The sequence below is a fragment of the Equus przewalskii genome, chromosome 25 (genome assembly GCF_037783145.1).
Source record: "Equus przewalskii isolate Varuska chromosome 25, EquPr2, whole genome shotgun sequence".
Classification (NCBI taxonomy): domain Eukaryota; kingdom Metazoa; phylum Chordata; class Mammalia; order Perissodactyla; family Equidae; genus Equus; species Equus przewalskii.
The window spans coordinates 7,456,110-7,472,792 of NC_091855.1; the positions used below are offsets into that span (position 1 = coordinate 7,456,110).

Consider the following 16,683-nt stretch of genomic DNA (forward strand, 5'->3'; position numbering starts at 1 on the left):
AGTTCCCAACTGGTGAGTGATTGGCAAGTTGACTATATTGGCCCCCTCCCTCTGAGTAAGGGTTCTAAATATGCCTTGGTTTGTGTGGACACTGAGTCAGGCCTAACCCAAGCTTTCTCCTGTCACCACACAAACCTGGCTGTCACCAATAGGGGATTAGAGAAGCAGAGTACCATGTACAAATACCCTTGTCAAATAGACAGTGACCGAGGGTCACATTTCAAAGTTCAGGATATGCAAGACTGGGCAAAAGAACATGACACTGAATGGAGGTTCAATCTTCCCCTATAACCTGCAAGCAGCAGGATTGGTAGAAAGGAAAAATAGAATATTTAATTAGTAGATTAAATTACTAACAGGTAAAACCACCTTAGCCAGGTGGACTAAGTTACTGTCCTAGGCTTTAATACCTTTGAATGATCAACCAGTAGGGTCTGTTGCCCCATATGCCATACTGGAGACCCCTGCCAAGACACCCAATACCGTTAAGATAGAGAAGTTTCGAGAAACAGCCATTGCCCAGACTCTCACCATACATCAATGTGCTATGTTGCTGAGAACACCAAAGCTCCACCATGCCTGGGAAAGGCGACATCTACTGGAATTTGCAATGGGATGTGCCACTGGGATGGCCAAACAACCACCAAACTAGCCACTTCCATGCTAGTGAAACCCCTTACTGACCACTCAGGGCACACTGCAGAAGAGACGGTTGTGTAAGATTGTAAGAGCTGGTCACAGGAGTGGAGTGTTGAAGGAGTCATGGAGAGGACCTGATGATTGGTTGACCTGCAAGCTGGACCTGGGCAATCGGAGGCTCCTCACCTCATCCCCTGTCCTTGAAATGTACACTCTGCCTGCCATACCCACAGTAGGAGCCACTTTCAAGGATGTAACCTTGAGAGATTAAGGTGTTGTTGAGACCACCTAGACTGAATACGTGACTGAACTTAGTTAAGGCCTCTATATAAAGTTTAACATTTGGTAGGCAGGTGCACAGATCTGCTCATCTTGCAGCTGCCCAAGACAAGCCTCATAAGTAAGTTCCCTTGCTTATTAAACCTGCCACCTACCAATCTAGAGTGGTCTGCCTCTTTCTTCAGTTTCTCTCTGCCCTCATGTATGGGGTCAGTTTGCAAACCAACACAATTCCATGAAAACTCCCAGTGGACTCTTTGGGGTGGTGAAAAAGACACTTGACAAAAGCGACCTTAAAGTTTATTTGGAAGAAAATATTCACAGAACAGCCAAAGAATTTTCCTTAAAAATACTGAAGAATAACTTTCCTATCATATATTAAAATGTATTTGAACTACAGTAGTGAAACCATAGGAATAAACAGACATATCAATGAAAGACAATAGAAGGTCCAGAAGAATATCTAAGTGCACATAGAATTTTAGTATGTGATAAAGGTGGCATTTCAAATGCATGAGAAAAGAATGTACCAATCAATGAATAACAGCAGGAGAATTAAAAAGTGATTCAAAGGGGAAAAAATCTGTTAAATTCCAAATTTACATGAGACGCCAAAATAAATCCAGATTGATTAAAAAGTTTTAAAATGTTTCTAATCTAGGGAGACCAGGAGAAGAAAATGCGGTTATTTCTATAACTTGAAAGGGAGACTGTACTAAGTGTGATACCCAAAACAGGACCACATTCCATAGATTTGACTATGTAAAAATTATAAACTGTTAGCCAAACAACACCATAAAGTTAAAAGGCAAGTGAAAAACTAGGAAGAAATATTCACAGGACAAAATGAATCCTTAACATTTGAAGAGATATTGCAAATGAATAAAAAGAACAAAGATCCCAATCAAAGGATGTAATTGGGAAATTCTCAAAAGAAGAGACATAAATGACCAATAAATACGTGAAAATACATAATTTTATTAATAATCAAAGAAATGTCTATTTTTAAAAATGAGAAACCACTTTGTACCTATCAAGCCGGCAAATATTTATTTATTTATTTTTTGAGGAAGATTAGCCCTGAGCTAACTACTGCCAATCCTCCTCTTTTTGCTGTGGAAGACTGGCCCTGGGCTAACATCCGTGCCCATCTTCCTCTACTTTATACATGGGACGCTTACCACAGCATGGCTTTTGCCAAGCGGTGCCATGTCTGCACCAGGGATCTGGGCTGGAGAACCCTAGGCCGCCGAGAAGCAGAACGTGTGCATTTAACTGCTGTGCCACCAGGCCGGCCCCAGAAGCTGGCAAATATTTAAAAGAAGAATAATGGCCAGGGTGTAGATGGAAATGGCACACTCATACAGTTTGGGTAGAGGCAAAAATTGGTAAAAATCCTTTTGGATGATAATTTGGAAATACGTTATCAATTTTTTAAATGTGTTAACCCTTTAACCCATTCATTTAACTTCCAGGAAATTGAAGGAAAAAATTGTACTGTGCATAAAGATATTCATTGCTTCATTGTTTATAATGGTTAAAAACTGGAATCAACTTAAACAAACATCAATAGGGATTGATTAAATAAGTTATGATATGTATGCTATGGAATACAATGCAGCCACTCAAAATGATAACGTGTACTTATTATCAGGAAAAATGTTTACAAAACATTATGGGAAAAAGGAGTTTATAAAACAGTATGGATAATATGATGGCATTTCTGTCAAAAGGAGAAAAAACGTGCACTTGTGTGTGTAGAAAAACAGGTCTATATGGATATGTACCTACGCTAACAGCAATTATCTCTGGAATAAAGGTATTACAAAAAACTTTCACTTTTGACTCCATATAACCTTCGTATATGGATATTTATTGCAATGAGCATGTATTGTTTTTATAAGGAGCAAAACACAAAAGATATTTCCAGTAAGGAAAAATCCCAGCACTACAGATGAGGAAAATACATGAGAAAAGAATCTAAATATCAATAAATGAACCAGAGCAGAGGGAAAAGTGAAGAGGTATGTATGTGTCTGTCTGTGTGTGTGTAATAAGAATAGACAGTCTAGAACTGTGTGACGTATTGTTAAATAAGTATTGTTGAAATAGAAGGAACACACTACAAGAAAAACTCTAGGTACTACACCATTTCGGAAAACTTTGGTATTGGGGTGACAGAGGAGGAGGAAAGTGGGTAAATGAAAACACTCTAAAGTCCTGTTTAGTTGGGGAAAGTAATGTCATGGTAGGAAAAACAATGCATCTTGATGGGGGAAATATTAAGTGTCTTGTTTATAAACAATTGTAGAGTCATATGTAACACTTAAGAGAGCAGGGAAAGGAAAGATAACCATTAGAAAATACTCAGAACTTCCAAATTATTATTTCAACTCACTGAAATGAAGAACAATACAAATAAACTGCAAATTTCTTCTGTGAATTGTACTTCAACATAATAGCATAATATGTCTTCACTCTGTACTACAGTAAACACACGCAGAAGAGATGAAATCTTCTCTTTTATCTTACCCCATGACATAAATCTACTATTTTAGCTGTTCATTTCAGTTAACATCCCAAGGGAAACTTTAAAAGCAAAGCTGAATATGAAAATGAAGAAATTAATGAAAATTTGCCTTTGTTTGAGATCTTGCCAATCTTTACATTAAATAATGTTGAGATGAAAAGTCTATAATTTATAAAAATAAAGCCAAAAGAATTATTTTCCTACTTGTGGACTGACCACTTACAATATTTTATTCTTCCGATTTACTCCCAAGAAACATTTGAGACTATACCTTGGTCATATAAAAGAGTGAAACAAAACCCCACCAAAGTAATAGTCACTTCCTAACCCCTAGAATCTGTGAATATCACCTTATCTGGCAAAAAAAAAAAATATATGATTAAGTTAAGGATGTTGAGAGGGAGCTTATTCTGGATTATACAGGTAGGCCCTAAGTGCAATCACACGCATTTATAAAATATAAGCAGAGGGAGTTTTCACAGAGACAGTGAGAGAGAAGAGAAAAGAAGGGAGGGGAGGGGAGAGAAGGGAAGGGAAGGAATGAGAAGGTTATGTGAAGAAGGAGGCAGAGATCGGAGAGATGTGGCCTGAGAAGCTGAGAGATGCTGGCAGCCACCAGAAGCTGAAAGAGGCAGGGAACTGATCATCATCACCCCCCACCCCCCGCCCCAGCCTCTGGAAGGAGCACTGCACCGTGATTCAGACTGGTGGCGTCCAAAACTGCGAGACAATGGATTTCTGTTGTTTTAAGCTGCCCGATTTGTGGTAATTTGTTACAGCAGCCACAGGAAACTAATACAGTAAGCATTTGGGGAATTTCATGTAAGCTACCTATTGACTTCTTTAGACTAACTTATGGTAAGAACAGTGGTCCACAGAACAGGCAGGCCTATTTCCAAAGAACCTATTTCTTGGACAGTTTCAAGAAACTTAAGCAGAACACCAAAGGATTATGAGACCAAGGACCAGATGGAAAGTGAGCGATCACTGCTACAGAGTGTTGAACTAATAGATTAAGTGGATGGTTTTCCACAACAGGGGAACTAATACTCATTGAGAATTTACTGAGCCAGGCACTATGCAAGGAATAGTCATTCATAATCTCATTTAAGCCCTATATTACTCTGTATGATAAATATTCTACTATTTATCAGATAAGGAAACTGGGGCCTAAAACCATGCAGTTAGCATAATTATCGAGAGTCCTCGTTGTTTCCACTATTTTATCTCTTTCTATAAAGTTTAGTTTGAGAAGCATCATTGTTCTAAAACATCATGATAGTGACACTATACTCATCTTCACTGAGAACCACTCTCATCCCCCACCTACTTTCAGGAGTGAGCAGTTTGTCTTTGTCTACCCCACAATTTTAACAAAGTTTAGTTTAGTGAGGAGGTATTTGGCAATGGAAAATGGGGAGCAGAAGGAAGAAGTCATGGAGTCACAACAAATAGAAAAGAACAGAGAGGAAATAAATACAAATTATTACAATACAGAGAACTACAGTCTTTGGGAAATATGAACTTTCAGAGTCTACAAAAAGAATTGATTAAGACAAGAAGGTAGACAAGCAGAAAAGAGATGAGAGAAGTAGAAAGAAAAATTAACTAAATGAAGGGTAAAAATTAAATATTAAAATTCAAAAAAATTAATTCAGCTCCAAATTTTAGTTGCTATTATGAGAAATTCTTTTTCATTAATTTCACAAAAACCTAGGGATAATAGAGAAAGTAATAATAGACAAAATACAAAACAGAAAAAAGGGAGGATTAAAATTCCATAGTTTGAAGGATCTGAGAGAAAAAATTTGCTGTTAAAGGAAACATGCACACATTTCTCTGTCCCTTAATTTTGTCTAAATCTACTCCCACTGTCTGCCTATGTAATTCCCTGCCAGAGCTTGGCAGCTGGTCCCTACTGGGGCTTAAGCAGACTCCTCTGTGTGTTTCCATTTAAAAATCTTTATTTCAATAGGTGGGCCTAGAGCATCTGCACTTCCAAAATTACCACACAACTGATCCAAAATGATTGAAACAAAATTGGTTTCAAAAATTGCCCTTAGGCTGAAAAGAAGATGAAGGCTAGCATTTCAGACCTAAAGAAACATTTATCACAATTCTGTGGTCTGTAATAGACTTACTTCTGTGGTGGTAATAGAAATGTTGACAGCTTGTTAATTATAGAAATGCTAGTGAGCATCACTGTTATTCTTTTGAAAGACTTGACAAAAGAGTTCAGAGGGTTTTTTCTTTTTTACTTAAACCAAGCCTCACAGCAGCCCAAATCCAATCTTCTCCTCTCCAACTGGCCGGATTCAGTTCTATTTTCTGCTAGTATACTGTGTGGTAACTCAGAAAAATGTCTTCAATAAATCAGACTCCAACATTCCCATCCCCTAAAAAAGATAACTGAAGTCCCAGAGCCACATTTGAGATTCAAGGACTTTTTAGGGCTTGCAAGTGTGCACCATTTGACAAGACCCAGAATAGTTTAAGCCTCTCTGAGATCCATGAACTTGAGTGCACCAAACTCTGAAAGTCACAGCAACAGGAAACAGCACAGGACCTCACACAAGGCAACCACCAATAAGTACTCAGGTGTGATCAGATCCTCTGGCCTCAAACTGAACTGGAATTATACCATCTCCCTTGGGTAGGGAAAGCAAGGTATATAATGAGTAGAGGTTTGAATCTGTGTTTTAAACCTATCTCTACAACTAACTAGTAGTTGTGTAATATGAGTAATCATTTAACTTCTTTGGTCTTCATATTTTATTCATTTGTAAAATGGAGATGGACTGAACAATAACTTTCAAACAATGTTTTCTATCCCACCAATTATTCAAAGAACATAGATTCCAATATGACAGAAACAAAACTCCACTTTTCCCAGAGATATTTCCAAATTCATAAGTATTCAGTCACCATAAGTATCATTTACAGTAAAATTTAAGAAGCAGCGTTTCTTAACAGTGGTGTTATTGATGTTTTGTTGTGGGGGGCTGTCCTTTTCACTGTAAGATGTTTAGCAGCATCTCTGGCCTCCATCCATTAGATGACAGTTGTGACAACCAAAAACGTCTTCAGATATTGCCAAATGTCCCCTGGAAGGGGGAAATAAAATTGCCCTCCATTGAGATTTGCTGCTTTGAAGGGTAAGATGCCATGTAAATGTATTTTTTATAATGCAATTTTTAAAAATTATTTTCTGATAACCAACTGGATCGATGCAGAGAATTTAAGGTATTTATTGGAGACTAATGCTTCTATTTGATTTTACAGTACTTGTAAGGGGATTATTATTTACTACAAATACAATACGTGTAATTAATACATATATATGACATACACACAATTTAATGTAAATAATGTTTGGCTCATTCCAGAGGACATAAACAAACTTACATTCTTTTACTTCACTGAATTTTAAAATTTCTATGTGTCTTTGAGAAAGACACTTTGATCTTGGATTTGAAAATGGTCAAAAATAACCTGCTGGAAAAAAACAAAGTTCCAGAAGAGAACTAGGAATTGATCATTCTTTCAGTCATTCAATTAATGTTTCATTACTCATAATAATGTGTTTATAAGTGACACTCTGGTTACATTTTTAAGCATTAATCCTTCACACGAGAACCACTGACACACAGCCCTAGGCAAGCTATGCTGTGGTGTGCTTAGCCCTGCGCAGATTCAAGCTCACCCCACAGAAGCAGAAGGGAAAGAGAAAAGTGAATTTAGGACCACAGTTTAAATGGGAGTATGATTTGTAATATACTCTTGGCCTTAAATACAAATTCTCATCCAAATACCTAGGAGCAACCACAAACCAGAGGTCAAAACAGAGTTGCATAGTCAGGCTAACATTTTTTAAGAACATTACTGCTAATTAATCAATACTTTCAAATGGTACATTTTCCCACATTTAAACTTATAAAAATTTCCTCAAGGACATAAGCAATTTTGCATCATTTAAAAAATAACTATTGAACAATTTTTCAAATAGCAACAAAAATATCCTAATCTCTTAAAACTAGATCAATATTTTAATTGTAATATGTTTTGCCAGTTAATTTTACAGTGCCGGGAAATCTACAAAACATTTCTCAAATGATGTTTGTTCTCAGGAATATACAACAAAGAGGCATCTCTCTTCTTTGTTGCAAGGTGCATACTGGCAGAGGAGGAATGCATGAAACAGAGCAAGCTACCTGGGGAACTTATTAGGATATTTAGTACTTTAAAACTAGGGTATTGAATTAATTCCATAATCTAAAGATCTGGACCACCAAATACATAAACAAACATATAGCTATATTTTATGCATATGGTGTCATCTGAAAATCAGAACACTAGATTCATGAATAAATATTTGAGAGTGTGAAATTTTAATACTGTAATTTCAAAGACAGTAAAATGTCTTTAAACTTTCTAATTTTTTTACATTATTCTCATGCATGGCAACACAGGGCTTTGAGGCCCGCGGAAGGGAAACCAAGATCTCTCCCCCAAAAGTCGAAAGGGACATACACAAAAGGCTGGGACCTCATTGTCTCCTCGTCTGTGACTCTCACATCAGCACAAAGGTCTTTATCAAGGAATTCAGACGTGTGCAATCAGTACATTCTTAAAAATCCCTGACTATGTGAAATTGTGTAGGAAAGAAAGCAAAGACACATCATTTATAGTACAGGCGTTTGATTTAGGAATAAAGTCAAAGAAAAGGTAAGACATGACGAGAGGACAAGACAAAACAAGACAAGAGATTGGAACCTAAAGGTAAGAATGTGTGGACACGAAGCAGCGCTCTCCACTGGCAACTCATTCCGCAGGGTGTAAGCGGGGCTCCACGCGTCCCTCTACCCTAGTGAGGAAAATCACAAGGGGCAAAAGGAGGGCGAGACCGATACGAAGTCCCAGACCGAACTCTGAAGGTTTCTGGTCTGACCCTCACTACCCGCTGGGAGCACTTTGCCCTGCTGCCGCCGCACTGAAGAACTAGACAGAATCTGTCCGGAGGCATTGTCTTCTACATGCTTTTTCGCCATAAAGGAAAACTCTGAGTCTGCAAAAAGCAGAACAGACGTCTGTGGATTCCCAGGGAGAATCCAGCGTTTGCCCCAGGCCTCCCACATCTAACTGCAAACCAACCACAGAAACTTACAGAGCTGCCCAGATAGGCCCGAGGCCAAGGGCTGCCGCGGCGCTTTCCAGGTTTCCTGGTCAAGCGCAGGAGAAAAATCAAGTCGGGGGAGGCAAGTAGGAGGTTGCCTGGAGGGTTGGCGCAGTTTCAAAATCGGTGAAAATCTATCCTTCCGTAAAATTAAGAAAAGTCAACTCGAAGGTCCAGTTTTGCCTGGCAATCCCGAGAGAAGTGCGCTTTAAGGGTGGGGCGGGAGTCACCGCCTTCTCACAATGGGGTTATTTCTAAGGAAACCGGCGGAGGTTCTCTCCTTTCCAGGGATGAGAGGCTCACTTATTTCTTCCGTTTGTCCCTTCCCGCGTGAAGCTGATGAACAAATACGTGCCCCGGGACAGCATCTTTCTTTTGAGTTAATAAAATTAAACCAAGGCCTCTGCGCTAGCGAAGACGGGCTCTCCTGGCAGCAGCCCCGGGCCTCCGGACACCTCTCGGTCCCCGCCCGCCCGGCGCCCGGACGCCGCGTCCGGCGGGGCTCGGACTCTGCCACCCGCAGCCGGCGCCCCTTTCCGGCGGCTCAGGCTTTCGGTCCCGGTCGCCAGAGAGCCCCAGACACGCGGAAGCCAAAGGGCCCTAGCATCTAATATTTGCAGAACTATTGTCCAAGAAATGGGATAGTTGTTCCATTTCCTGGATAGGGCACCTACACTGGGAAAATTAACACTTGTTCACAAAGACTAAGGGTAAGAAGACACCTTTCCCCGAATTCGCCGCTTTCAAACCCTGCAGCAAAGGCGCGCGGGGAGGCGCGGTGCCCGGGGCACCGGCAGCTTCTCTCCGGGGGCGGCCGGGCGCAGCGGTGGGCCGGCTGGCGCGCGGGCCGGGAGGTCTCGCCGACCCCGGCGCTCCTGGCTCCGGCGCGGGAGGGCCCACGGGGAGCGCCTGTGCTAGGGCGAGGCGGCCCGGGAGACCTCTGAGAGGGCAAATTAGGAAACTGCAAACTGGAGCAGGGACTGCTTTCCTTCCCCGGCCAGAGGCGCCGGGAACCCAGCCCTCCCGGGTCCCGCCCACCCCTGCCCGGCCCCACGGCCGCCGGGTTTTCTACACTGCGTGTCCTGGGACCTCGAATGCGACGTTTCTCACGGAAAGTTGTCCTTCCGGCGGATTCGGAAGTCGCCCCAAGGTAGAAAAGATTTGTGCTTTGACATTATCCTCATTGCCCTCTCTATTTTGGCCCTGCCCTGTCGCATTTCAAGAAAATGAGCTTTTAGAAAAGAAAGCCTCTCCGTTGAGGCGGCTGGCAATCTCACAGAAATGATGTAAATGGTTGCGGGGCTTTTATCTTCCCCTTTCCTGTTTTTTTCGAGTGAACTGTGAAGATCTGTGAAAATAATATCAGGGTTTTCCGTCAGAACGAGCTTTGCCCTGCACTCAGGCGTAGCATGATCTGACCCGACACCTCCAACCATCTGTGCTATCTATCTGCCTTCTGATTTACCAGAGCTGTACAAGCGGCATACAAATTGTGCTTGATACTAACGAAAAGACAGCCGGCCCGGTCCAGTTCGGCGAACATCCCTGTCTGACTCCTTTCTAGGGAGGGACCTCCAAAGATGGTTCTCCTGGCATTTTCGTTGGACTCCCCTCTCTCGATTTTCTTCAAACTAAACAAACCCTTCTCGAAGGCCCAGGTGAGACAGTGGTTTATTTTGAGGAGGCCTCAGAAAACGCTATGATGTGGATGTCAATGGAGAATCAATAAAAGTTGCCAATTCAAACTGCTGGCCCCAAGGCAGGCCCCCAGCAGGCCCTTCCTCTCTGCAGAGGGGTCGGTGCTCAGCGGCTCAGGAAGCGCTTTCTGCACCGCCCCCCCTCCCCCCGCCAATTTCTGTGGTTCCCCCTTCTCTATTTTTCTTTTACTGAATTACTTTTGGGCTAAAAGGCCAAGGTCAGAGTTTTCATCCCCAGCTCAAGAGTTAAATGTTCTAACACAGGGCAGGGCAAAATTAGCCTGCAAGAGGAAGACCAAATCGATATTTTTAAAAAGATCTTTGAAATAAGCTTTTAAGTTGCTGTCCTGACCTACGAATGACTTCTCACTCTAGATGTGTCTATTCTGCACTCTTGTTCAAGTCCATTAAACTGGGGGGAAAAACTGAAAAGTATAAACTTTTGGAGGGTGCGATGCCCCTTTTCTTGCGAGTGTGTGACTTCATGGTCAGCACCCGTGTTATCAGGTGTGTGTGTCCTAGCTCATATCTAAAGTGATTTCAGAGGCTTTTGAAGGCGGTGGGGTTAGAGTCCAAACTGACCTCTTCTACAGATGCCCGGTCCCGTTCCTTCTGCTTCAGAGTCGCTTCCCACTCGGCTGCCTTGGCAGCAGGAAAAGGGGGAAGGGCTTGCCGGGATGAGTGCTGGGAAGAAATGAGGCGATCCACTCCCCCCCCCGCCCCCATTAGTGCGTTTCCTGCAAGGTTTTCTGTTTCGTTACAACTAAACTTGGCGAATTCTCGGAGGATTTCGATTTGGCCCAGTCCTCTTTGTCCTCTGGAGACCTCTTGACCCAAGCAGCGCATTGCCCCAAAGTGGATTCCTGTAGGACTACTGCTTGGGGCAGGGGGCGGGGGAGGGGGGCGGGGGAGGGGGGCGGGGGAGGGGCGGGGTGGGAGGCGGAGAAGGAGGAGGGAGTAACAAGGCTGGAGTGGGGCGGGTATCGAAACGCTGCCGCTCTCGCCTTTCTTTTTCTTCCAGCCACTCGCTCGTCTTTTCCTCCTCCAGGTTTTGCAAAATACTGAGGAAAAGTCCGCGGGCGAACGGCGGGCGCTGTCGAGAGCGGGGAGGTGCTGAAAAGGCCGGGGAGCGCTGGGCGCTGTCTTGATTGGCAGAGCAGGCCAGTGACTGACAGGGGGTCTCCATGGCGCCCGCGCCGCCAATCCGCCCACCCCAGTAGCGGCGCCCGCTCGCCGGCCTGCGTGCCCTAACTCAGCCGAGCCGAACCGAGCGGCGGAGCCGGCACCTCCTCCCATCCCTGCGCTCGCACGCTCGCTCGCTCCCCGCCGCCACCCCAGCCGCACGTCCCGGCTGCCCCGAACCTCTTCACGGAGGAGAGCCTGGCGCACCCGGCCGGGCTCGCGGGCGTCTGCTGCGTGTCCCGCTCCGGGCTCAGCGTCCCTGCTGCCGCCGGGGTTGCCTCGATGTTCCAGCTGCCTATCTTGAATTTCAGTCCCCAGCAAGTGGCCGGGGTATGCGAGACTCTGGAGGAAAGCGGCGACGTGGAGCGCCTGGGTCGCTTCCTCTGGTCACTGCCCGTGGCCCCTGCGGCTTGCGAGGCCCTCAATAAGAATGAATCGGTGCTGCGCGCGCGAGCCATCGTGGCCTTTCACGGTGGCAACTACCGCGAGCTCTACCATATCCTGGAAAACCACAAGTTCACCAAGGAGTCGCACGCCAAGCTGCAGGCGCTGTGGCTCGAAGCGCATTACCAGGAGGCTGAGAAGCTGCGTGGACGGCCCCTGGGGCCGGTGGACAAGTACCGCGTGAGGAAGAAGTTCCCGCTGCCGCGCACCATTTGGGACGGTGAACAGAAGACACACTGCTTCAAGGAGCGCACGCGGCACCTGCTACGGGAATGGTACCTGCAGGACCCATACCCCAACCCCAGCAAAAAGCGTGAGCTCGCCCAGGCGACCGGACTTACTCCTACGCAGGTGGGCAACTGGTTCAAAAACCGCCGACAAAGGGACCGGGCGGCTGCAGCCAAGAACAGGTCGGTACCTGGAGGCCTCCAGGGCCTTGCGCTCACTGGGGAAGGGGCGGGCGACGGCACCCCGGGCGCCCTTCCCCAGGGCCTGGCGACTTGGATTCGGCAGGGGTTGGGAGCGCGGTTTGTCCCCGGTTATGGGCCCACTGCGTTCAGGGGGTTTCCTTCCGGGCTGTCGGTTCCTCACCCTCTCTCTCTCGTTCTCGGCGCCTGGGGGTCGCTCCAGCAGCAGGTTCCAGTCACCAAGACTGCATTGGGAGAGGGAAAGAAATAAAAATTAAAGTCCCGGAAACAATAAGGACTCCAAGGCCCAAAGCCAATTCTTGTCAGCCTGGGCCCAGGCTCCTATTATTAAGTGAAGCCTGGCTTATTAGCAACGTGGCAGGTCAGTGTTGTCATTTTTAAAGACCAGATGCATCCTTCTCTAATGCTTTGAAAATAGTTTTCGATAGACTTCTGTTTCTAAGAAGTGGGAAGTCGAGTTTTCCTCTTCCCTCGCAAGGGCGGCCCTGTCTCCGAAGAGCAAACTAGTAAGTTGGCTGAGGCTTTTCATTCCCCAGCGTGTGGGTCTCAATTAGCCAAACGTTTTGGCCAATAACCCAGCCTATGCCCCCAGGCCCAAACGCCCCGTGCAACTCATTTATCCTGACAGTATTGTAAGTCTCCCAAAGGTGGCCTACAACCGGGAATGACCCTGCGAGCCCAACATCCCAAAGACTGGGGAGATGGGGAGCCGAGAAAGGACTCGGAAGGAGAATGGGGCTGCAAGGCTCCGCGGAGAGGCGGCCGGGGATTCCTCTGTTGCCTCACCTTACCCGCTTTAACCACTCGGGTCTGAGCGAGAGCCGCTGAAGCTGGGCTTAAGGACTCGGGGGAGGAGGGCCACAGGCGGCTATGTTACCTGCTGTGACTCGTGTCCCTTTCCTTCCCCATAGACTCCAGCAGCAGGTCATGTCGCAGGGCGCTGGGCGGGCGCTAAGGGCCGAGGAAGAGGGCACGCCCGAGGTGCTGGGCGCCGCCGCCAGCCCGGCTGCCAGCCTATCCAGCAAAGCAGCCACTTCGGCCATCTCCATCACGTCCAGCGACAGCGAGTGCGACATCTGAGCTGGCCACCCAACACGCTCAGAAACAGAATCCGGCGGAAAAACAAGACAAACAAAATGAAGGAGGGAGGGAGGATGAGACCAAGCAAACCTAGCGCTTGCGAAGCCAGGTGGCCAGGGACCGGGGCCAGGGACCCACGGGCTCGGGTTGCGGTGTCCGCCCCGCGGCTCGGCTCCCCTGGCGCGCTCCCGCTGCTACCACACGGGCCCGCGGTGAGGCCCGACCCAGCGCCACGTTCTTCTTGCTTTGCTTTTTCCCAAGGATTTTGCTGCAAAGATACCTCCGGAACCCGAACTGCACGCTGAGAGCCTGCCCTGAATCTCCCGTGGGTATTTCACGTCGAAAGGACGGTGTTATATATGTATAACTTTTGCTTTAAAGTTTTTTTAAAAAAACAAAACAAAACATATATATATGCTGTTTATTTACTTATTTAAGAGACTGCCGTGGTAGGTTTCTCTATATCTTGGAAACTTGCTGTTGCTAAAGCGGCAAGGTGGAGCTGATGGGTTCTGTGTGAAGAAACCAAACAATAAAAACCTGGTGAGCAAGCTTTCTTAATTAAGGGGGCTGCTCTCAGATTCCTGAAAAAAGAAAAAAAAAGGTCATCCTCTTCCCCGGCAGGCAGGGGCTTTTGTGCAAATGGTCTCACTGAGAGTCCTCTCTCTATTTTTTGCCTTCTCTGATGTCTCCCGGTATATTTTTAAAACAGCCCATAGTAGGTCCATAACCACCTCCTCGTCAAATTCTGTGTGTATGTACGTATGTGTGTATGTATGCTATATTTAAACCTAGAAATTGGCAATATGAGCACCCCTATAAGGCAACTCCCCACATCCCTAGCACAGGTAACTATGGCTTGTCCCCCTGACACTCACTTTTATGAAGTGTCAGTGGCTTTCAGGAACAATTTAGGAAGCCAAACTCGGGGACTCAATAGTGAGTTCCATTTTATAAAAACGCAAGACTATTCTGACACAGGCTTTGCAGTGAGAAAGGCTTTCCATCTCCTTTGAGGCCCCTCCCACACAAAAGCAGTAGGCACCCATGATGGTGGTAGAGCGAGCATATACTGCATTTAGAATTGAACTCTTGTTAACACAAGACAAAAGAAGATAGGAGAGGTTGTAATAACTAAACTAGCATCTTCCTGCTGCAGAAGCGGTTTTTAATCAAACGCATTATTTTCAACAAAAGGGATACTGAGATGGGGAAAGGACATAATCATGTCACATACTGAGGTGAAATAGAAGACTGCAGAGAAATGACAGGTATTTTAAAAATCTGATCTCTGTATTAAACATGAAACAAGTAATTCAGAGCCTCATTGTCCTTTAATATAGCCTCAACTAAAAATATAAAGTATTCTTAGGATTTAATTTGTCCTCCTAAAGTATGCAGGTGCATGCAGGCACATAGACATACAGACACCAAAAAAAACCACACCCACTGTCCTTGCACAAAAAAAGTAAATGCTACCCAGAGAGTCTCTAAGCTTTTTTCCTGGTGAAACAGATTGCGTATTAAAAATTTGACACTGATCTTTAAATCACTTGAGCTGAACTTCCCTCCTCAAGCTCCCTCCCACCCCACTGGACCCCCTTTGATTTGCCTCTCTGTCCTTAACAGACACTCTTTGGTTCAGAAGCCTCCTCACTTATTCATGTAGAAGTGCCGACGTGCAAACCAAATAAAGATAAGTGAGGTCATGGAAGACAAAAAGCAGTCAAATGGCAAGATACGGGGAGGAAACCCAGAACATGAATAAGGGTTGATTTTTGGTTTCTGAATCGCTTAAATAGATTTGGCCTCATTTTGGGTTTTGCAAGTGATTGTCATTATATTCAGCAGCCCTTATCCAGAGAATTGTTGACAATCAAAACTCTCTTGCACAAGAGCCCTAGATGGAAGGAGTGGGGAAGTCTTTGTGATCAAGCTGGTGTTCTTGCAGAAAGGGAGCAAATACTCTTCTGTGGGTCCTGAAAGGCTAGGATGGTAGAGCTTCCTCAAGACTCTATTTTGGTTCCTAGAGCCCTTGGTAGTTCCTAGAATGCCGAGGAGCAGGGCCAGGTCTGAATGAGACAGGGGAGGTACCTAGAGTACAAAATTTAAGGAGGCATTTCACTCTCAAGGTCAAGCAAGTGCAGCAAGTGCAAGGCATCTGGGAGTGAATGCCTCCTTAAATTTTGCCTTGTCGGCGCCTCCCTTGCTTCACTATAGTCCTTATTCTGCCAAGGAGTATTGCACCTCAATGAAAAATCATAGAATTTCCAGTCTTGTTCCCCAGCCCCAGCCCATCCTAAATATGGAGCTCTCCAGAATCAGCATTTGGAGAAGATAGTTAGCAAATTTTATCTTACTCTTAAGCTGATGCTTCCAGGTCCAAGAGGGAAGGGAAAGGACTAATTAGTGGAAGGATGTAAAGGAATTGGAGACTTCAAAAATCCTACCCCCCTCACCAGTTCCAATGGTACCTAAAGGCAGAAGGAAATGTCCATTTTGCATTCTCAAGAAAAAGGGTAACACTGCTAAGAACTAAGCTTTCTCTTTACAAATAACTTTTAAATAATGCTTAATTGCTTGGCAGAAAAAAGAAAGCCAAACAGTGTGACAAAGGATTTTTCTTGCTACTTTGGTGAAAGCCTTTACAGTACATCTAATTTGCTTAAAGTAACATGCTGCCTAAGGATTATATTATAAAGTAACTCTTCTGTTTCACCAATCTGTAGATTTATCTAATTTCACTTTAGAATCTTAAGGAGTGGTGTATTATTTAAAAGATTTTTTAATGTTTATTTTTTAAATGTTTATCAGTTAGGTGGCTTTTGCTTTTGTGAATATTCAATTCTTTGATGATCACGTGTTGGGAATTGGTCCAAATCTTAACACAGAGATTTATTTTATTTTAATTGGTCCAAATCTCCCCACGGACAGGTATTGTAAAGGTTTTTGCTTTCCTTTGAAGATTTTTTTCCTTATCAGTTTTATCCTGGTCTGGAAAGGGTTTTATTTTATTTTATTTTTATTCCAGGTAGTAGCAATGCTGAAGGTCTCTGAATTTGGAGAACTCTTCATATGATGGGTTTCCTTTCTTTCTTTTCTTGAAATTCTTTTCCTGTAACAATTTCCCAAAAAGCAGTTACCCCAGCAGAATGGAAAGAAGCCGCATTTTTCCATCTCAACGGACCTGACCAATGGGAGGATTTAACCCCCAGCCCCAGCTCAGGCTCC

At 44.7% G+C, this 16,683-nt stretch overlaps 1 protein-coding gene across 1 annotated transcript; it reads left to right on the plus strand.

Annotated features, from left to right (window-relative positions):
* Positions 1-11,291: 11,291 nt before the first annotated feature.
* SIX6 (SIX homeobox 6) lies at positions 11,292-14,884 on the plus strand. The gene is made up of 2 exons (XM_008519854.2): positions 11,292-12,354; positions 13,284-14,884. Exons 1-2 carry the CDS (start codon positions 11,783-11,785, stop codon positions 13,450-13,452), a joined length of 741 nt encoding a protein of 246 aa, XP_008518076.1. The 5' UTR covers positions 11,292-11,782; the 3' UTR covers positions 13,453-14,884.
* Positions 14,885-16,683: the final 1,799 nt, after the last annotated feature.